The sequence below is a fragment of the Thermobia domestica genome, chromosome 10, assembly GCF_964235325.1.
Source record: "Thermobia domestica chromosome 10, izTheDome1.hap1.1, whole genome shotgun sequence".
NCBI classification, from domain to species: Eukaryota; Metazoa; Arthropoda; class Insecta; order Zygentoma; family Lepismatidae; genus Thermobia; species Thermobia domestica.
This window is the reverse complement of record NC_137463.1, coordinates 211998205-212022184: the sequence shown is the minus strand read 5'-3', so window position 1 is coordinate 212022184 and position 23980 is coordinate 211998205. Positions and strand designations below refer to the sequence as shown.

At 34.5% G+C, this 23980-nt stretch overlaps 1 protein-coding gene across 3 annotated transcripts in view; it reads right to left on the bottom strand.

Moving 5' to 3' along the window:
* LOC145662975 (uncharacterized) overlaps positions 1 to 23384 on the bottom strand; it is a 153280-nt gene extending 129896 nt beyond the window's left edge. For all 3 annotated transcript variants that reach the window (XM_081729062.1, XM_081729063.1, XM_081729060.1), the window contains exon 1: positions 22792 to 23384. In XM_081729062.1, coding sequence (XP_081585188.1) covers positions 22792 to 22800 — 9 coding nt within the window. In that variant the 5' untranslated portion in view covers positions 22801 to 23384. The remainder of the gene's footprint in view (positions 1 to 22791) is intronic.
* Between the last annotated feature and the right edge of the window lie 596 nt (positions 23385 to 23980).

The following is a 23980-nucleotide window of genomic DNA, read 5'->3' as shown; positions in this document are numbered from 1 at the left end:
AAAAGAGGGGCTCCCTCATACGATATAATATAAATGGTCTTCAATCTGTGGGCAATCATGTACATATGATAGAACTTAATTTACACATACATTTGCAAGGCGTCATAAATATATTACATTAAATTAAATTCATCAGTAAGTTATAAATAAATAATATACCTACAACACTAAAAACATTCTCTCTATCCAGTACACAGGTCCAAATACAATATCACACTGTTATAGTTAATATTTCCAAAAATAGTAACTGAAATTAAAGAGATCATAATATATATGTGCTAAGTTAAATTGTAAGCTAATTAAATGATAATGCGTTGTGTCTGTCTTATAAAATTACTCCAAAACATCTTTTATAAAAGCTGTATGAGCTACCTACAATTCCATTCCTAAACAACCCCCCGTAAAAATGTTCCTAAATTGCAGCGTTGTCTCCTCAGTTCAGACACACACCAAAAGAAATAATTCTAACAGCTCTATTTTCTAATAATAACATATGCTAAGTAGAAAAGATATTTCATATATATAATATACATTATTAATAATTAACATTTATAATCATAATAGTAATGTCAATATACCCTCTCTGCCTTCCACAACTCACATAATTGTAGAGCTTCTAACTATAAAACTTTACCTGGGTATTTCTAAACTATCTTCAAATATAGTAGTCCAGGAAAACCAATCAATGTGCACACGATTCCGCTCAACTCAAATGCTCACGAAATTTTGATTATATTTTAATAATCAAGCTTTTAAAATAATAAAAGTAATACAAAGGAATATGTAAAGTAAAACGTTCTTACTCATTCACAAAATTATCTAATCAAACTTATGTATCATCGGAATAGATTTAACCATTGAACCTATATTAAGCTTTTATCTATGCTGGCTTGTTGCAAAGTCTTTTGAAATCATTTGCATTTAACAATTCCCGATTATATTATGTTCATTGTATTACTCTTAAGGAACATCATAGGTAAAATAAATCCGTAAGATGATAAAAAAAAATGTAAGAACCAACAACGTCGTTCTTCACAAACTTATTTGACCATACAGTAAGTTTTCTGTCCCCCAGTTACGCAAAAGCATGTGTTGTATCATTAGTCTATCGTTAAATTTCATAATACTAAAAGGATAATATCAAACAAAAGTGACAAGTCAATCAAAACTAAAAAATAGCTGCAACCCCCTCCTAAAGTATATAACATAATGTCATATGTGTTACAATTCTGATAATTCAACAGCGTTTAAATCTGATTATTACCCTCTATACGGTTATAAATTTAGCAGTTTCAAGTATTCAGTAAATAATTAAGTTGACTCTATTATATATCCTGCTTACGAAAATGATATGTCATATTCTAATTCATTTGGTATATCAGGTATTGTATTTCTTACAATTCTTGTACTTAGTAAAATTGTCCAGAAATTGGTCTCTAGTTGTCGCTTATAATCAATAAGACTATTTACTTAAATACCGCAGCTAAGCCAAATCAAAATTTCCTATACTAAACATCACAGTCTGTGAGTAACATTATATAGCGCACTATAACTTTCGTTAGTTAATAATACAAATAATAAAGTTAAAATTTAGACAGTAACAAGCAAAATAAATATGCAAACATTCATACCAACAACTCTTGGCACATACAAACGAAAAAGTCTTAAGTTATACATAAACATGGAATATCTACATAAAATTCCTTGTTATCAAACATTTAACTTTCAATATTTAGAGCAAAAATACAATTTTGATATCAAAAGTTAATAAAGTTGCGGATAATACTAAGGAAAATCCTTTATCATGTGTATAAAATCGCCAATAAATTTAAAATGATATCAGTCATAGGCTAATTATTTATTTTAAAAGGCCAGTATAAAGAAGTTAAAGAAACAGTTGCTTTCAAACATAAATGTATTTTATAATTGACTTAATGCTATTTGGAATAAAATGTAAACAAAATACATAAAATCAGTTTCATTATTTCTAACAAAAAAGTGGTAGTACAAAATCAAAACCTCGTTCTTTCTGTTGATAAACAAGAAAGCAGTAGCAATAGTTAAGTCTGTATTTCTCTTCTGTCAGTATTTTATAAGTCCTCTCACCCATTGGGATATTAAAAATAATCCTGCACTCCAAATTTTAACGGGAATATCAATAAAGTTTATGTAAAATCGTGTAAAATTTTACTATACCACAAATATCCAAAAAAATAAAAATGCAAAATTCTAATGCGTCAAATATATCTTAATTTAGAAACATCTCGGTTACCAGGTTTTCTCAGAATTCTTCCATTTCCTCCCACTTTCTTTAATCCATAATTATCAACTATTTCGTAACAATAGTCGTCTTTCCTACCCTCGATGTCTAGCTGTAGGACGTTAAACATAGAAGCTTTAAAGTTTTTCAAACAGAAAAAACATATTATATAATATTCTTACAAGTTTGAATACCAAAACTAGCTAAATTGTTTAAAATATTTTAAAGTGAGTTCTGTGATAAAGTTCAATTTTTTAAAAAAGTCTTGTTCACAAACTTTCGTGCCCAAAATGACCTACAACATAAAAATGCATTTTCAAAATATTATTCAAGTTTGATCTGCAGTAATCTATAAGGAAATCAAAGACAAAATCTAGAGCTATATGATATTCAACATGTTATGGCATATGCTAATGACATAAATCTAATAGAAAAATAATAGAAAGAAATACAAAAGTCTTACTGTACGCTTACAGTAATATGAGTTTTGACGTATATGCCAAGAAAACTAAATACATAAAAGTATGTTGCATTCGTAGTACTGCAAAATATCAATACACGAAAATATGCAGTAATAATTTCGTTAAAGTAAATACTTCCAAATATCTAGAATCAATAATATCAAATCATACCAAATAAATGGTTATTGAAACGCAATAAAATATTTTGGCGGCACAAATTTTATCAAAGAACGCAAGAGCTTAAATATAAACAATACTTATGGTTTCTGTAATGTATGAATGAAAAAAAAACGTACTCGGTTACTTTCAAAAATACAGTAAAGATATTTTAACGAAAATCAAAGCCATACATTCAAACCCTAAAACGGTAATAAAAATGACAGCAATCACATAAATAATGTATTACGTTAACCAAAACATTAATAAAGCCATCGTATGTACGGAGGTAAGGTAATCAACTCATGTATCCAAAAATGGCAATAAGTAAAACGATTTTCAAAGCCCTAACTGAAAAATCAAATCGGAAATCAACCACTAGAAAGACCTATAAGTAATTCATTGAACAATGTTAAAATAATTCTCCTACAAATAAAAAATACAAAGTAAAATAATCAAATACAACTGCTAGCTGCAAACCAAAGTCATTAGAAAATATTTGTGAACCCTTGGAATCCAAATGACCTCACGCTAGTTAATTAGTAAAAATTTCCAAAGTTATAATAAACAATCTGTACGATAGTTCTATTAGTAAAGATTGTTTCACTCATCAATAAAGGTTCAACAGTATGCTAAGCACAAATCAAAGTATTGTACGAATATTCTCCAACAACCATATGACGTAAATAAATCCTTTCAAGTATATCCCTAAAACTGCAAAGAACAAATTGAAAATAGCTCACGTTCAATACTTCTGTAATTCAAAATTTTAATAGAGCAAGTCGTTTCCATATATGGCAAGTCGTAACTTCTCAATCCTTCCACAACATAACATCAACATAATAATTACTAGTATCAACATAAGTCAAGCGTATTATCACAAAAAAAAAATCACCCCTAACACCAAAAATATTCATGCCACATGTTGAGAAACACTATATTAAAATATATATAGGTTGTAATATTCCAAATTTTAACTGGTCAAATCCAAAGGTTAAGTTGAGTTGATTTTGGGGTAGCGTCCCGTTCAGCAGCAAGGCTATACGAAACGTGGACCTACTAATTAACGTGAAATTCAAACCACATGAGTTCCCACCGGAAAATCAAATCCCTAGGGTTTATATAAATATCTATATTATTTCTCTGATCAAAATTCTATTCTCAAACATAAAGCAAGTCAGATTTATAGTAAATTTCTTTCAGAACTGCATAAAATAATACCTAAAATAAAAACTAGTAAATCATGTATATTACAGTCCTAACTTAATCTTCATTGAATAGTATCCAATGTGCGTTTCACCAAGTATACAATCAACTTTCGTCATTTAATAACATCGTTAATCCATATATTCATAACTTTTTCATTCTTCTGCTCATGTTTCCTTCTTTAAATATAATAAATAATATAAAATACTGCTGTTCAATACTTAAAGATATAAATAATAAAAGCTAAACTAAAAAAAAAAATCACGTCCAAGCGTGACACTAAAAGCTAGTCGTTACGTATCTACCAATATTTATCAATCAAATCATTCTCTATGTCTCAATTCTAAAGCAAACTGACTTAGTTCAGGGAAGCTTTAAACTTACGATATATAACAATAGACATATAAATTTCAAGGAATTCTTCCGTTTCCTCCCGCATCCACAATAATTAAACCTATCATACAAAGTCTACATAAATATATTTCCATGACAAACCATATACAGTAAACAAAATTATAAATATTATACAAATTTGGTTACAAAGTGTTCTTTCCACAACAGATCTCACTTTATTTAAATAGGTTAAATTATGTTTTCCAATGCCTATAGTTCGTGTGCACGTTCATTAATTAAAATATAATTTCATAATCAAATTTGTTCCTTGTTCTCCAAAACGCATAGCCTTATTTTACATGAAAATAATAATAATATCAAATAAGTATTTCTACATTTTTATATCATGTATTATGTTTTTCTACCATCAAATGTCAGTGTAACTGTCTTTATTTCAAGCAATAATACTGTTTATGCTGTAGCTCATAAAGTGAATAAAAAGATCCTTACAACTGTAAATTTTAAACGGCTAAGTTTTATGCCTGCTATATGCCAAAATCAAATCCTACAAATATATGCACATAATTTCATTTCTATATGTTTTCTGTATCGTCGCTCTGCAACCAGTTATATCTACTCCTACCACAAATTCATTACAAAGCCAAGACAAAGCATAACAAACAAAATCAATGGCACTAAACTGACAAATAGTTAATTCAGTAAAAAATCACGGCACCAAACGCTATGCTCTGGTCTCTGTTCTGCTCACCTCCAAATATAAAACTAAAATATTTCATCTTCCTACATATATTCCTAAATAATTATAGTCAAAATATTAAAGTCACTATATCGACTTTTCATATCCCCCTAACATTCGCTTCAATAGTTTCAAATATTTCACAATACACACTACATCCTTCATCCATAATTTCTACAAATCTTATATATTAATAGTAGAAAATAAAAGTTCCTCTCCTCACATTCTAAACAAATACATAAAATTATAATCACGTACGTTCACAAATCAATTTTGTTCCTCGTGTAGCATTGTCGCAAACGCTCTCGCCTTCAGTGCAAGTAGTCCCGTGTTCGTTGCCGCTCAAAAGTCAAACAGCCATCCTAAGTAATTTTTTCCTGCGGTTTCCTCATTCATACCGAATAAATGCCTAAATAATATATAGTATACAAGTTCCGCGTTACTTCCTTCCTTCTCCTATCCTTTTCCTTCCTTTCATCAAATAATCTGCTCGGCAAGGGTCGTCATCCTTCATACACTACAAACTATTCAAACAAATACATAAAATCATAAACACATAGCTTCACAAATAAAAAATGTGTCCCCCAAAATCATTCTCGCAAGCGCTCTCACCTTCAGTACAAATGGTCCCATGTTCGTTGCCGCTCAAAAGTCTAACAACCTGCCTAAGTAATTTTTCCCTGGAGTTTCCTCATTCACACTGAGTAAATGCCAAAATAATACCTAATATACAAATTTCAAGCCACTTCCTTCGTTCTCCTATCTTTTTCTTTTCCCTTCCCTTTCATCAAATATTCTGCTCACCAGGAGCGTCATCTCATACAATACAAGCTATCCAAACAAATGCATATAAGTTATAAAAAAATACGTTCACAAATAAAAAAATTGTGTCCACACATAGCAATGTCACAAGCGCTCTCAACTTCAATACAAATGGTCCCATGTTCATTGCCTCTCAAAAAAAAAAATCTAACAACCTGCCTGTGTAATTTTTCCTGGAGTTTCCTCATTCATACCACGTAAATGCCAAAATAATACCTAATATTCAAATTCCAAGCCAGTTCCTTCCATCTCCTATCCTTTCCCCTTCTTTCATCAAATAATCTGTTCAGCAAAAGGGAAGGGAGGTCATCCCTCATACGTCACAAAATAACATGGGCATAAATGTCCAAACCCAAATAGTATTTCAAACAAATCATTTTAAATTATTAATCGTATCATCTATTTTATTCGTGTAACTAAATGTAAACCTCGTACATAAAAATACAACGCAATTTTCTTACATAAGTACAACAAAATTTCTAAGATGTAGTTATAAAAATAAACAATTATACATGCATATTAAAATAACATAGCAAAGCGAGTCAAAAATGATATTCCTATAGTATTATTCAATGCCAACAGCATCAACAAAAACTAAATCAAATGCCTAGCGTTCAGTAACTCAATGCATCATACAAAGTAAAAGCTAATTCACAAGATCAATAATGTATCATGGCACTTTTCTTAAATATGGTTAGTAACGTATTCCTAAAGGTAATATTATTCCTAAAATACTAAGTTTAATCAAATATATAACGTACAGCACATTCTGTTCCAAGCATAAAATGTTCATTCTGCAAACAATTCTGTCATCAGTACACTCTATCTTAAAATCAATCTTAATCCGTATTCCATTTCCGGTATGCGTTAACAGTATGTATCACCGAAAAAGCTAAATCCAACTTTGTAAAAATTTGTGTGCACATAAGGTAGGTTTTCCATAATATTTCACAATAAAACAAAATAACAACTAGCTTACTCCCAAATATACATTTCCTCAATCATTTCTTGTCTTCACAATAATGCCAATACCGTCAACATTAAGTCTCGTAAGTAAGATAATCCGCGCTGTGTATTCCTCTTACAATCCAACAAGTTAAAACAAAAAGTAAAAAGTTACCGGTATGTCTATATCTAAATAATATGTAAATACTTCTACTCATTAAATCGCAAATATCAATCTCCTTGGACCAGTATTAAATAATATCAAAATTTAAAATGCCAAAATGTGCAATAGCACAGTCACACATGCCTTTCTATATAATTCAACAATCAAAGATAAAAAATGGATATTACATCTCCTGCACAATTTTGAATCAATAAGATTTAACATAACTGTAAATATGTCTCTTCATTTTCTTTCTTAGCGCATTTCATTCCAATCATATCAAATCTCACCCGCTTCATACACAAATTTCTCTTATCCTCCTCAAAATGTAAAAATGTACAACAGATGGCAGCACCAATCACTTATATTCTGCACAGAAGAAATCAAGTTCTTTATCAATTCTATATAATTTTCTGTTATTCATAAGCATATAATAATAATACAATCACAAGCGTCAAAGGGTATATATAAAACATATATACTTTACACAAAAACAAACACTAAAATCAATTTCTCAGAGTTTTTATATTTGGCAATAGCCTAGTAATAGAAGCTTCAAGGATCCAGGAATGCCCGTCATTCATTCCTTCATTTTCAAAACAGCATGCAGGAAATGCTGCCCAATTTTCCCGCTACTAATTTCATGGCGCTGTAATCGCAAATCTCCAATGGATGTAGTGATGTCAGCGGTAAGTAAATATTATATTATTTATTTCAGTCAATAAAAATAATTAAAGGGTTAATTTGATATAATTAAATAGTACTATAAGGTAATAACGGTACGTATATCATCATACGCGATTACATTAATTCTACGAAATCATCTTTAATTGAATAAATTAATAGCAATTTGATTAAAGGGGTAATCATTTTGATAGGAGTTTGATTAAAGGGTTAATTAAATTGATATCAAAATTTAATTAAATTATATCTTACAATGTTGCATGTTTTACACTATAAATATACAAAATATAGGGAATTTCAACCCTTTAGGGCATAATTTGGCAACACCGCAACGCTAAAAAGCCCGTAATACAGCGTAAAAGGCCTCGATTAATATAATATCGCCTCAGGGAGGTCAGATAAGGGAATGTTCCTACTAAAGTCCTCTTCATCAGACAAGAGTGTTTGTGTCTGATGAAGAGGACGTTAGGTCCTTGAAACTGTAACACATTGTAAGTATAGTTTTTAATATATTTCATTCTGCTCTGGTCAGAACTGTGTTTTATTTGTTACTCTACTTATCCAGAGCCATGGAGTTTGTTCATATATATATATATATATATATATATATATATATATATATATATATATATATATATATATATAAATGATCGAAAATGCCGAATCCATAGTTTTCGAGGTAGCTGAATTGAATACTGACACTTCCGATATCATTCATGACCAAATTCAGCCCCGTAACGTGGGGGAGGGGGAAGATACATAAAAATGATTTACGAAAAATGACCAAATGTTAGTGTCGAATCCATGGATTTCAGGGCCGCTAAGGTGAACAGTAGTACTTCCGATCCCATTTAAATGCAAATTCAGCACTGCAACTTGGGGAGGAAGGAGACATAAAAATTATCAAAAATGATGATTATCAATGTCGAATCCATGGTTTTCGAGGCCATTGAGATGAACAGTGACACTTCCGATGCTCTGCCTCGAAACATAGGGGAGGAGGAGATATATAAATTTCTTGAAAATTACCGATATTAGTGCCGAATCCATGGTTTTCGGGGTCTGAGATGAACAGTGACACTCCTTATGCCGTTTAAATCCAAATTCAGCCCCGCAACTTGGGAAGGAGGAGGGAGAGAAATATAACAATCATAAAAAATGACCGATATCAGAGAGCGCTTTACTAATAGTAAAAAGTGTCTGACTAACGAAACATATTATTATTAGGCCTATTATTATTTAAATTTAACCCAACGTAGTGGGTAATTGATGCTAGTAATTCATATTCACAAGTGAGAATGATTTTGTACAGTTATTTCAAATAACTTGGAGTTTGATGCCGTTATTTTGTACTTCTAATATAGGTAAAAAGTCACAAAAGACATGGACAGTTGAGTCGTTTTCAGTTTTCGCTCAAATTATTCTAAAATAATAAGAGGTTTGATTATAATTATTATTTTATTTTTTCTCTCTTTTTTGGTCAATATTGCTAAATATTATCATCATGATAATCATATCTATTCTGCCATTATTGCCAGACTACTTGCTGCAACTGAGAAGCTTCGATGTGCGGTAGTCCTCAAATAGTCTCTTCGTCTTGACGTAGCAATTTTCTGTTCTAATCCAGGGTGCGAAATCCCGGGGGGGGGAAGGGAGGGATTTCCCCCCCCACCAAAAATTTTACACTTGCTTTTCCCCCTCACCAAAATCTGGAAGGGGGGACACTTTAATAGGAAAATATAAGTAGGTCTATAAAGAAAATTTTCAGACAAACAATAATTTTAAATGCATGCTGTTTTAGAAAACTTAGTTTATTTGTAAAAGGATCAGGTGTTTAACTTTTTCGGTTGTTCGGTTGTTGACGAGATGAAGACCTTTATTCTCTAGCGTACCAGTTGCATGCAAAATTGGTAAAATTTCTCAAACAAACAGATTGTTTTTTAATTTCAGTGGACGAACCTACAAACAGGTTTGCGGATAAGCACTTGCTGTTATATGAACATATGTGGACGAAGAAAATAAACCTTGTTGTCGTTTTTATAAATTAGTGCCTGTAGAAAATGCCGATGCAAAATCCCTTGAAGAGAAAATTATTCAAGCGTTTTCCGAAGATGGCATAGATATGTTTAATCTTAAAGAAAAACTGGTTGGATTTAGTTCGGACGGGGATGCAGTGTTTACTGGGAGAAACGAAGGTATTGCTGCTCAAATTAGAAGAAATGTCAACCCGTGCCTAATTAGCGTACACTGCATGGCACATCGAATTGATCTTGTTTCTGAAACAGTTTTTGGTGTTGTGAATGCTGTTCACAACTTTGCATGTTTGTTAGGAGAACTTTACCAGGTGTTCAGTATCTACAGCTGCAACACTTAAAAGTATGGCGACAGTCACAGATGCCGCAGGACAAAAATTTGAACGATTACAGTGGTTCGGATTTCACCTTAACCCTTAGTATACCAAGCGAGAACCCCAGTGAATGATTTTTAGTGATTTTGCCGCAACTATAAGAACCAATTTATTCTTGATTTTCGTATGTGTCCTTTATGCCTTAGAGACGTATACTGTATAATTAAACATACATTGCTTTCATTCTGGAAAAAGATAAAAATAAAAATTTAACTGGGGTCCCGGCAGGACCCCGTTTGGTAAACTATGTTCCATATTTTAATTACTATATTACTGGATTTTTACAGATTGTGAATGTTGAAGTTTTTTGAAAATTGGCTGGTAGGCGGATCTCAGATGATTATATTGCTTATACGGTGTATACTTAATGAATGTAATCTCAGTGACCCAGAAGATTTCCTGAGTGAATCTGATGAGGACTTCATTCCACAACAAGGTGTGTCAGAATCAGAAGACAACCTTGAAGTCAATTCTGAGGAAAGTGACATTGCTAGTGAACCATCAGATTGTGATACTGATGAAGAGGAATTCATTGCAAATACAGGACGAAAATGGACTATTGCAATGCTGCCAGTGACTCGCCGTCGTCAACATAATATTGTGAAAGAGTCTGCCGGCCCAAAACAACCAGCTACGTTTGCAACCACAATGTCTGAAGTTTTCAATATGTTCCTTGATGACCAAATTGTAGATACAATTTGCACCCAAACCAATGCTGAAGCATCACGTGTTATTCAGGGTTTCAATGCAAAAAATCCTCCAAACAAAATGAAAGTGTGGACCAATGTAGATTCTGTCGAAATGAGAGCATTTTTTTGGTGTGCTACTGGTCGCTGGAGCTCTTCGCTGCCGGAAGGAACGAATTTCTGAAATGTAGACGGCAGATGAAAGTATTCTTCCTGCAATTTTTTTGCTGCCATGACACGGAATAGATTTGCACATATCCTACAGTTTATCAGGTTTGATGATAAAGCAACACGTGCTGAAAGAAAGGAAAAAGATAAACTTGAAGCCATAAATGAAATTTGGAATTGGTTTGTAGAAAATTGTAAGAAGTTATTTGAACATTTTGAGGAAATTACAGTGGATGAGCAATTAGTCCCATTTCGGGGCAAATGTCCAATGAAACAATACATGAAATCGAAACCAGGAAAATATGGGATCAAGGTCTGGGCAGCTTCAGACGTGAAGATGTCATATTTGTTCAACACGCAAGTCTTTACTGGGAAGATTCCAGGAGGGGCACGAGAGAATAATTTGGGACACCGTGTAGTATGTGAAATGATGGAACCACTGTTTGGCTCTGGAAGACGGACAATTTCTTTACATCTGTGCAAACAGCTTAATTTTTACTGAAGAACAATATTACCATGACAGGAACTTTGAGAACAAAAAAACTGACATTCCCGCAGTGATGGAAACTGCAAAAGGAAGAGACTTGTGTTCATCAAAATTCATATTTTCAGACAATATTGCAGTGGTGAGCTATGTACCAAAGAAAAACAAAAGAGTACGTGTACTTTCTACTCAGTTTGTAGACTATTCAGTTTTAAAGAAAGCTAGGAAACGCTTGCTAAAAACATGTAATCACATTTATAAATACAAAAATAGAAATAATAATGAATTAATAAGTACTGTTAAAATAAACAAGTCGTTTCATGTCATCTATGATTATTTACCTTAAATATATTTTTAGACACCCAAAGAACTTAACTTGAGTTACCTTACACACTAAAATATTGAGAAATGTAAAAGAAATCAGCTTGGTAAACTACATTGGTAATTTGGGCTTGGTATATTAAGGGTTAAACTGTAAGTCCACATTTCATAGCCTCGCTGCTGAAAAGGGTCATTAAACTTAAATCAGCAAATCAATCGTATTATAGTGTTTGTGCTTTTATTTTCTAAAGTTTAACGTCCTATGAATATTCACCACGGCTAAGGAAGACGGTCATGATGAGATGAATTATAATGGTTGATTAGGATAGTGGAAGGAAGCGAGAGGACCCCGAGAAAACCCCCACACAATTGTTTCTATACCACAAGCAGAATTTGGCGCGAGCTAGGATCCAGCCGATGATTCCATGCACCTGAGGTGAGCGCTCTACCACTAAGGCAACACGGCTTTTTGTTGTCTATCAAGTATTTGTATTGAAATCATTATTTATAATAATATATTCTTGCTAATAATATAGATACATACATTAAATAATACTATGTATCTATATTGTGACTTACAAAGGTGACCGTATATCTGAACGACCAAACTGAAACACTACGTACGTAGCGAAGAAACGAGAATTTCATAAATAATAATAAAAACTATACTCTGACTCTACAGCTCATGAGGATCTATGGCTTGCCAGGTGGGGCGCTTCAAGTTAGTAGTTCTAATGCTTGGTTAGGACATCGGTTCTCTGGGACTATTATTTCTAATTTATATATCTCTACTGCTATTTTCGCGAATGTAATCTTCAATATAATGGTAAACACAAGGGTACTGTACTCCCACTAGAGTCTAACCCTGGACCATACGCACCGAAGTGTATATTAAATGCAGTAGATAAGTTACCAATTTTGGTTAAATGAATAAATAACATTAAAGTATTTTTAAATAATGATTACGACTAGTTTGAATATTTATTATTATTATTATTATTAATAGTAATCCATTAATATTTCAATTTTTTGGAGGCTCCGCGAAGCATTAGTGTGGATCGCTGAACTTCTTCCCCCCCCCCACCATTTTCAAATGATTTTGCACCCTGTCTAATACCCTTTCTTCAACTGCAGTCTCCTTCGCTGCCTACCTCTGTTTCCTTCCACCATACCCTCTAGCACGTCCCTCATAATACAGTTCCTCCTCGGCCAATATCCCAACCAGTTCCTCTTCCTCCTCTTAACAATATCTAAAAATGTTTCCTCTACTGCTAATATTTCTAACACCCTCTCATTCGTTTCCCATTCAACAAAGCTAATTCTCTCCTTTCTTCTCCATGTCCACGTTTCGAAAGCCTGCAATTTTTTCATCGCCTTTGCGTAATGTCCATGTTTCTGCCTCATAGAGTACATACTGGAATCAGTAAAACAAAATATCAATATTTAATTGGAAGTTTGTTTAATACAAGGATTAGCTAATCATGGTTGAAAAATCTGATGCCTTTAGAGCGTAAAAATAATTTTGCAATTCATGATATTAATCTGTGCCCTTTTGATTTTCTTTCATGCGTCTCAGGGGTAGCCTCCCCAGTTTGGGAACCAGTTGAGTGTTGAATCTGTTCAAAAAAATATAAAAGGATTACGAAACGTTGTGTTAATCTTATAAGTAATGAAGCGTGGGAACTAATTAAAAAAATAAAGATCATCACCTATGTTGTACAGTATCGTCATACTTACACGAAGGTAAACTATATTACATTTAGAAACATACATTGTATTTTTGTTGCTATTGGCGCATTATGAAATTATTATCCCTTATATCCAGAGTAAAATTTACCTATGAAAATCATCATATTTCTTAAAAGCAAAACTTGCAAGACTCTTGCAAGCAAGACCAAGACCAAGACTGGGTGTGCAAGACCAAGACCACCCGGGTCTTGGTCTAGGTCTTCCATTTGCTCATCACTAGTTGTCAGTTTTTCGGCTTGCGCAAACAATGGTAAGCCAACTTCGGGTGGAATTGAGTTAGTTGGAATTGGCTGTGATCGAACCACAGAAGAGTAAGCAGATAGTTCATTACCGGAAAGGTAGTTGCAAATGACAAGACGGGTGGCAATTATAAACATAAAATGTGCATATCTGGGAATCTGAATGCTATAGTTAGGAAATTTGATATATGGATTTATCTTTTAAAATAGACATATGGAGAAGGGGCCGCGGTGGATCAGTGGTATAGTGTTCACCTCTGGTGCATGGAGTTCTTGGTTCGATCCCCGCTCGCGCCAAGTGAAGCATGTGGTGGACAAATCGTGTACGTGGGTTTTCTTGGGGTTCTCCCATTTCCTTCCACTTTCTTCATTCCACCATGCCCTTCATTTCTCATCACCGTCTCCTTTAGCCTAGCCGGCATAAACGTGGGACGTAAAACTTAGATTTCATTTTTCGTTTTCCCTAGAAAGAAAATGGTCAGGATTCTCAGACCAAACTGCTTAGAGTAGAAACTTGAAATTCGGGCACGGCATAGGATTTGTGATGTAAAATCCCAAGGAAAAATTTTTCGAAATTCGTCAGAGAAGGTGGGGAAAGAGGTAGCAATTATAATTTTGAAGTATCCATATCAATCTTTTAACGTTAGCGACCTGAAATTTAATATTTGGATTTCTCATTTAAAATAATTAGGCCCGTGTTTCATAGTTTATTTGCCTTAGGAGGGAAGAAAAAAGGGGGGAAGAAATAAATGATGGTGTTACAATTATTATAATTGTGTGGCCATATCTCTAAATTCGTTAAGGTTAGAGAAATTAAATTTGGTATCGAAATTTATCATTTAAAATAATTAAAGACCTCTTTCAGCGTTTTAAAATATTTCTTCAAGGAGAGAAAAAGGCGGGAAGAAAAGGGTAGAACTTGTAATTGTTATAATAAAATAGCCATATATCGAAATGCCTTAAGATTAGATATATCTTAAGGATATGGGCTAGCAATAGGTCCAACGGCTACTTCTCTCTTCCTTTCGTTTTGATCACTCTGAATGAAATTCTACATAATACGTTTCGGAACCAGCATCATGCCTATTACTTTTCTGACACAAGGATAATTTTTTTAAAAATTCTTTTTAGTTTAAAGAGTTCGAATCATTTTAGTCACCTTCCTACGCAAAAGACGACTTCTATACCCACTTAACGGGGGTTGCCAAGTTAGAAGAACTTGTAACTGTCATAAAAAAAAAAAAATCTTGAAACCCTACCATATTTTACCATGTACACACAGTCTTGAAAGGGTCATAAAACATTTTTTCCATCTTGCAAGGAGTTGAACAGTGTACAACTTTCTGGGACGTCTTGCTATCGCCCTCCCGCTGACATAAAGGAAAAACCAGTTTCGCCGCTTCCGAATCAACGGATTCTTTTGGACAGGGAGGGGGAGTGCGCCAAAACACACGTTTTTAATGAGGAGGTTCACGGTTTGTCCACTAGAGTGCAGTGCTGCATGTGTGGAGAAACCTTTCTTGCTTTCAAAAAGTTGTAATATGTACACAGTAAATAGAAAGATCGGGCTGCAAGTTTTTTTTTTTTTTTTTTTTTTTTTTTTAATGACAGCTAAAAGATTCAATTAACGTGACAATATGGCCTAACTCTTTCAAGGTTTCTCGTGGTCGGAAGAAGGAGCTAGGATCAGATATAGCCATATTTTAAAGGAGATGCCTGCATAATAAGAAAGTTTCCGTTAAGCCACATTCGCTCCCTCTGCATTTCCAATTAATCCTTCACTGCTGGAGTCGTTAAACAAACAGAAAAAGTCATATTGTGGTTGATATAATTAGTAGTTAGTTGACAGTATTTGAATACTTTCACTGAAATGTACTCTTCACAAAGCTTACTCACTTCTGACAATTAAATAGTCATTACACTCACGATTTTCCACACTGAACATTGTTTTGCAGCAACAGAAGGAAAATATGCAACAAGCTGACAGACAAAACAGATTTTCCTTCCGTTGTAAATGCAACTATTACGTCAGACTCCATGATATTCAGAAAACACTGTCACCGCCCAAGACGTGCCACGATATGCTTCATCTGTTCTTAAAAGTCCATTTCATTTCTACGGAAAGAAAATAATGTCGAAAAAGAAAAAGGCTGCCTAAAAGATTTTTTTATATAGGTTAGTTTAATGGAAATTGATTTATCAAACACTCCTTGGTGTATTTATTTTGTCCCTCTGTGTGTACGTCCGAGAGACATAACATCTCAGGGTCTTCACTACAGCGAAATTAAACTACCGCTAATTTTAAAGTTTTTCTGTAATATCTTCAAAACAAATAAAAATATTCGAAAAGCAGAAACGTAGTGAACTAGTGAATACGATTTTGCACGTGATACCGTTATCATAACTCCTCTGTTTTCGACTTGCAACTGTAGATTGATTTAGCTTTTTTCTTTCTTTTTTTTCTTTTTTTTCTTTTTGGCTTCTGTAAATAGCGACATGTCAAAAGCAAATAGGTGGATTGTGGTAATTTTCTTCATTGTTGAAATGGCTTGATTGTTGAAATGGATACCTAAACCTTTAACAATAGAACTGTTTCAACTGTGAAGAAAATTTTAAATAAAAAATTGGCACGGATTGTTCCCTTTAATAGGTTATGAAGTCCCTTCTCTAAAAATTTGAAGTCTCTAGGTTGAAATTTGTAAGAGAAATTGTAAATTTTCGTGAAAGGTAAAAAATACATGGGAAAGATACGAAGACTGTAGCGACATCTATCGGCAGAACTTGTCCCTTTACACTAACCTTAAAGGATCACATTGAATTTCGGCCAGGATGTAGCTGACTGAAAGTTCGGAAACGAGTTCATCAGTGGAGAACCAGCTGATCCCCAAGATATGAAAATTCAAAAATCTTAGACATGAGAGTAGTGGATATTATCCTTGATTGATAGACTACCCGCAGTACTGTTGAGATCAACGGATTGGTATAATACTCAGAATGCAAAACATTATTCTGTGGCATACAACGCTAAAATGAAAACCTAGAGTCTCGTTTAAACTAATTTGATGGAACAGATATAGGGTGTCTCCAAAAACAAAACTTTTGAAATACCAACCATTTTTGACGGCACTAAACGTTAGACTATTTTCATTTGTTCTCTGTGGTTAGTAGTCGCGGAGCGCTGAATAACGCATGATCGTAACACGGAATCTGACTAGTGATGAAGCCAGCTTTAATTTTATTGCAGTTAGCACGGAGACTCACTGATAGAATGCTTCTCTGGTGTGTGAGGTCCCTGGTTCGATTCCCGGTCAAGTAAGTGTGTGGTGGACAATATCGTGTCCCTAGGTTTTCTCGGGGTATTCCCGTTTCCTACCACATTTGCATTCCACCAATTCTTCCACCATCATTCACTTGCTTTAATTACCTGTCTCCCTTAACCTAAAGGGTATAATAGAGGGGTGTTCATCTCATATCATTTTTATTTTTATTTTATTTATTTATTTATTTATTTATTTTTATTTTTATTATTTTTTTTTTGGAACCAGCAAACAGAGGGAGCAGCAAATTTTGTGTATAACGAAAATAATAGTTGTATATTACTCAACCTACATACATTACAATGCATCATGTCTGAGGGTGGGTCCTGGTGGGGTTCGATTCCCGGTGGGGACACTCGTCGAAGAAGTGTAACTGCTTTTTCAGGCCAGTCATCTTAAGTAAGGTTTTTCCTGGGTTTGCCTCATTCACACCAGGCAGATGCCGGAATGGTAAATACCATAATGGTCCCAGGCAGCTTCCTTCCTTACCCGATCCTTTCTTCCTTCCCTGTCATCGGATAGTGTGCTCGCCAAGGGATGTCATCCCTCATATAGGTGACGGGCTAAATGGCCTTCGACGCCGACAGCCCAGAAATCTAATTGCTATTCCTAATCCTGAGGGTCGGTAGCTGGTGGACGAACGATGCTATCGGGTGGCGTCCTCTTTGTCTAGCGCCGTCACTGAATCTGACCTACATTAGCCACATTCGAAACCAAACTCAGATCTCCTATGCAGAACCTGAGTACATTAATCATATAGTAGCGAGAGAGTTTTCCTCGTTCATCGTATTCCATATCCACTGAGATTTGGTGAAACGTAGATTGTTATATAAATATTAAATGTACAATACACGGCAAAATAAAAGCTTTCCCCTTGAATTAAGCTATGCATAAGCATCAGAAGTGTTTTAAAACGGTTTTGTTCTTCTGTCGTTGGTATTAGATTAAAATGGGTAAAAGATATGGAGAAGCGGTTTTCCGCAATCGACTCAGTGTCGCAAGAAAATGTTTCGTCTTCTCCGCTAATATTTTATTCAAACCGGAAGTAGTCCAAAGTTAGTATTTCCGGTTCTGATGAGTACACATCGTCACAATCCGCAACACTCTACCAAAACTTGTTGTGGTTACAATTTAGTAGCACATCCGGTTCCAATACTGATTTTCATAAAGTAAAAAATGATAAAAAAAAATCTTTTTCTATATTTGATTCAGCATCTCAAGAATAAACTCTATTGTCTCCGCTTACCATTTATTCAATCCATTCAGCGTCACTACTCACAACACTTTAGGTAAGTTGCAAGTGGTTGAAATTACTAGTACTTCTGGCACTAGGAATTTACTAGTACTTCCGGTTTGAACATTGATTTTCATAGATTAAAACCGGTAAGAGAGATCGAGAAGTGTTTTTATCCAATGAATTTACAATCCGAAGAATCGGTTCATTTCCTCCGTTAACTGTCTATTTAAACCGCAAGTGGTAGAAATTAAGTTCCCAGTTTCAATTATGATTGACATAGAACAAAAACAGTTAATAGATAGCGACAACTGGTTTCTAGCAATTGATGCAACGTCTCATGAAAACATACCATCATCATCGGCAATACTCTACCGAAACCGGAATGATTGAAATTTACTAGACTTCTGGTTTCAATACTTATTTCCTTAGAGCATACACGGGCATAAACGGTTTGAGATATGGAAGAGTTTATTTATTTATTTATTTTTACATAGATTCAGCGTCCCAAGAATGAGAATCTTTATTCTAACCGGAAGTGGTGAAAATTACGACTGTGAACCGGAGTCCGTATAAGCGCAGCCTCAATGAAGGATGAGAGTCCAAGCACAAATGAGTACAAGCTCCACTGACGCGAATGAGTTCGAGTCTCACTGACTATAGGAGCCTGAGCCCAAGTAATCGCGTGCCCGAGAAAGATTAGTAAGCGCGAGCTCCAAGAAGGTTAGTGAGTGTGGGTCTCCCCCTCCCCATTGGAAAATGTGAGGAAGATCCCGAGTAAGCGCGAGCCTCAACGACAATAATTAAGCGCTTGTTCTGCTGAAGGTAATGAACATGAGCACAAATAAGTGCAACGTCCATTGACGTCATTGAGCACGATCCCATTGATGATAGAGAGTCCGACCTCAGTTTATCAGTGAGCCCGACCCTCACTGAGTGTAGTGAACCTAAGCTCAAATAAACAGATGCGCCAACGAAATCAGTGAACGCGAGCTTCTAGGTCAGTGAGAGCGATCCTCATTGTAGGCTCTGAGCCCGAGCTCGAGTGAGAGCGAAACTTAACGAGAATAAGAACGCGAGCCAGTGCAGTAACCACTTTGAACATTAAAGCGAAGATTTAAATAAAAAATACTACATTGTTACATACGGAGAATCTAATATCTTGAGCGAACATTAAGGCCGGAAAACGAAGAAGCCAATTAAGTTTAGCGATGTTAGCTTGTTTTTCAGCTTCACCGAGTTACGGGGACAAATATAACTATTGACAAATCGTCTATTTTATAACATCCTTGGTTGTTATGGTGCATTCGCTACATAAGTGCAATTAGGGGTTATAGTAATATTGTTGACAAATTAATTACAGTAACTCTTTAATAGTTGAATTAGATCTTAACTTGAACTAGAAAAACAAATCAGTGAACAGTGCAACGTTTATTTTAACGGTGCACTGTGTGACAGTTTCGCCAACTAACTGAACATATTGGCTTCATCAAACACTGTCAGCTCCGGTGGCAAAAGTGTCACACAGTGCACCGTTAAAAAAAAAACGTTGCACTGTTCACTGATTTGTTTCTTCTAGTTCAAATTATTTAAGATAGCAAAGCTAATATGATCCAGTTACTTAGATCTTACTTTTTCATAGATATGATAATATTATTTTCTCTTATAATCTTTAAAAATAATGATGGCTGGATCATCAGTCTAGACCTGGTGACTTGGCGATACCAGGTGATCCGGGGAGACCCAGAATCAGTCGAAATATCCGCTCTACAGTATTAGTGTAGAATTCTATAGTGGGCTAATGATGTCGATTATGCATTGGTTTGAACCAGGAGTGACATTTCTTAATCAAGGTACAATGTCTTGAATATTGTGTGTTTGTCTTCCCTACTGAAAAATAATACAGAAATTTTGAACAAACACTATACATAATAATAATAATAATAATAATAATAATAACGAGCAATGTTAGGTATTTTCAATTAGCACTTGCATACACTCCATATAGTCCGCTAAGTACATGTAGCCCTTACAGCATTTCTCATTTCTACAAAATTTATCTATATAAATCAAAATAAAAGTGACTCTGTTTGTGACTTAATAACTCTTGAACAACCCGACCGACCTCGATCAAATTTTCAGCATTGATGAAATTTGGGCCTGGGGTGGTTTTTATCATTTCCTTTGCAACTTAGAGGAAGGTATAGATAGATAGATAGATAGATAGATAGATCGAAAATGACAGATCTTAGCACTGAATCCTTAGTTTTTGGGGTCGCTGAGATGAACAGTGACACTTTCAATGCCAGCAATGCAGAAAGAAAGGGATGTTACACTTTTCTTTGATCTCCGTTGTAAAATGCATCTTACATTCTCCTTATTGAGACTATTTTAAGACTTCCAAACTATGATAGACATACCGTAAATATACAGTGGTAGAGCGCATACATCAATTCCAGGGTTCACTGCTTCTATATTAAGCAATGTGAATTTGTGTTGAACAACATTGCGCCTCTGAGATTTTTTGTGGGTTCTCCCTTTTCCTTCCAGATTTTGATGCTATCATTTTTTTTTCCATAATCATTCACTTTCTTTAACCTACAGGGCATAATTGTGGTACATACAGACATATCAAATATATATTCTACGATTTTAACAAAAGGCTATCGTATTTTCTCCCCTAAAGGAAACACTGTTTAAAAGTTACAACCCTTTTCCATACGGTGTTGTAACTTCACAAAATAAAGCTGCCATGTATTTTACACTTGAAAATAAGTCCAGAACTCTTATCATGTATTCCATACGACTTTGTAACTTTACGTTATGTTATTATGTATTTCTCAGCTGAAAATAATGTCAAAAACTTTTACCACTCTTTTTCATACGGTGTGATAACTTTATAACTTAATGGTTTCATGTACTGTAATTAATATAATTTTTGTGTGTGGTTAGTTTCTTCTTTCGCGCTTCATCTATAACTCTATCAACAATTAATTAGCGCATATTTACCACTTCAATTACAAATTAAAAGAAATTCGAAGATGCTTGATTTACAAAACTATTTTTCAAATTCCTCTTTGAATAACTCTGCAGTAGAATTTATCACTATTACGCTCGGCAAGTTGGCTTTAAAATATTAATAGCAGAAATTTCTTTCACACTAATAACAGGTGAAGGGAAAACTCATATAAAGACTTTTCTCCCATTAAACGAAAAACTTTATTTCTAATAAGGTTCTAATTGCTCAGAAATCTCTCTAGTTAAGAAATAGAAGCTCCAATTGCTTAAATAGTAAACAAAAGGTTTATTTCTTCGACAGAACTAGTGTCCTCCTAATTAAGACCTTAATAGAGAACTGTCTCCAATAATTGAGCTGTCTTAATTACGATAAATTCATTTAATCTGAGGGTTGAACATGCGTCCTCGTATAACCCATCAAACCTTCACAATACTTTGAAGATAGCCTCAGAAATAAGAGATTTGTCTGGCCTAGATCCCTAATTTGGTTCGTCCTTTATTCGACTCACCATAAGGATAACAGCTATCTAGTGCAGAAGAAGGTAAAGGAAGGATAGGAACTATTCCATCGTTCCAGAATAAAGTGCCTTCATTACAGGTTCGGTAGTAAGTAGGAATCACTCTCACAGCCTAACATTCTCCAACCTGTGAACTAAGCTGTTAAAATCATTCAACACTTGGTCGGATACAACCAGTCTGAAAAAAAAAAAAAAGTAACCGTTGCGATAGCAACAGGCTTGAACGAACTGAAAGTTAAAAGTTTGCATAAAATATATTTATACAAAAACAAAATGTTCTAGTGAGCACCGGAATTAGTGAAGGGTATTGAAGATAATACTTGATTAGATATTGCAGTCCATAGAGGCGCATAAGAATAATTTAGGAAGGGTGCTACTATCCATATTCTCATGGATGCTCATAGGCATATTTTAGAGCGCAGGCCACACCCATGGGATTATTTAGGGGGGGGGGATATAATCAAACTGCAGAATAGTAAATTTCGGTGGAAAGGTAAATTTGGGAAGAATAATAGTAAATTTGAGGACAGAAAGATAAATTTCGGGCAAGAATGGTAAATTTGCGACAGAAAACGGTAAATTGCAAGGAATTGAACCCAAGTCCTTGGTGGAATGCAAACTTCTGCCTATTCTCATACTTGTAATCTGAGAGTTCGTCTAATTTCCACAGCAAAATAATTAGTCAACATAAAACTTGATTCTAGGAAGCTAATTCATTCTATTACATAATACATGCATTAGTTTTGGATGTCCCAAAGAAAACTTTCTCTCTTTGGTTGAGCTCAGAATATAAAAGTATTAGTTCTGTATTTTGATTTGAATATAACATAAAAACAGGATATAATAAATTTAAAATCACTTACCCATCTCATGATTGCGGAACCCCTTGGGATTCATATGATGACACTCTTTAGTCTTCTGCTAGATGAGAAGCTTCAACGTTCTTCCAACATGGAAACAGGTGTAACCTATTCACGAAACAAAATGAAATGGTTTCCCTTTCATGACATGGCAGAACTGGAAATCGAAAGAAAAAGCTGATTTTTTTCCTCCTCTGTTCTGGTGAAGTCTCGGTCCAGTGGACAGAAATAGAATTGATTAGCTATAGATCGTATTAGACACAGTTCGTTGAAAGACTTGTTACAAAAATAACTTTTATAAAAGAAGAAAAACATGAACTGGAGGTCACTTATAAATGAAATTTTCTATAAAGTACTCTGCGCGGGCTTAGTTCAGAATATGTAGCACCTTCTGAAACGAGAATTTGAAGTGCCAAATATGTCTACAGTGGCGGATCCATCACGACAACGGCGGGCAACAAGCGCCCTCTTTCCCAGAGGCTACTCTTCTTCGAAGTTCACAAGGGACCATTCCGATTTGGTAAATTCAATTGCTGAAAACGATTCCTAGCACTGGATTCAGCACCAAAAGTAACATAGAAAAAGAGGATGTTTAGTGGCAGACCGTATACAGGGTGGGAGATAAATGAGGGCAAAGTGCAGAGATTGAACATAGAAAGTGTTTAGAAATGCCATGTTAATTTTGAAACTAGTAGAAGATTGAGGTCAAATGTTGGATATGAGGAAAGCATGTACAGCTCCAGTGAATAGGCGTAATGTGAATCATGGGGTTTTCTGAAAAGCCGCCATGTTGGACTTAGCGCAAGTAGAATATACGGGAAAGAGATTATGTAACATATGGCTCTTGACGCACACCATCTATTGAAATCAGTAGTGGTCAATACAGTTTTAGACCTGTATAACAGGAGGCGTTCCACGCTATGGCAATGCGTCAATACTGTCGTAAAGGTGATGTGAATGAGTAACTAGAGACCCTGTAGTGCGGTACATGAACACACTGTATGCGCGAGAGGTGGAAAGATATAAAATCGAATCCTGGAACATCAAGAAGAATGTTTGCAACGTGTAACGGAGTGAGTAGTAATTCCACTGGATGAATGCTGGCGTGGTACCTTGCACAAAGACACCTGTCCTACTCAGAATTCTGATGTATTAATTACCCCTTCCAACAAAACTTGCTGGTTGTAACACT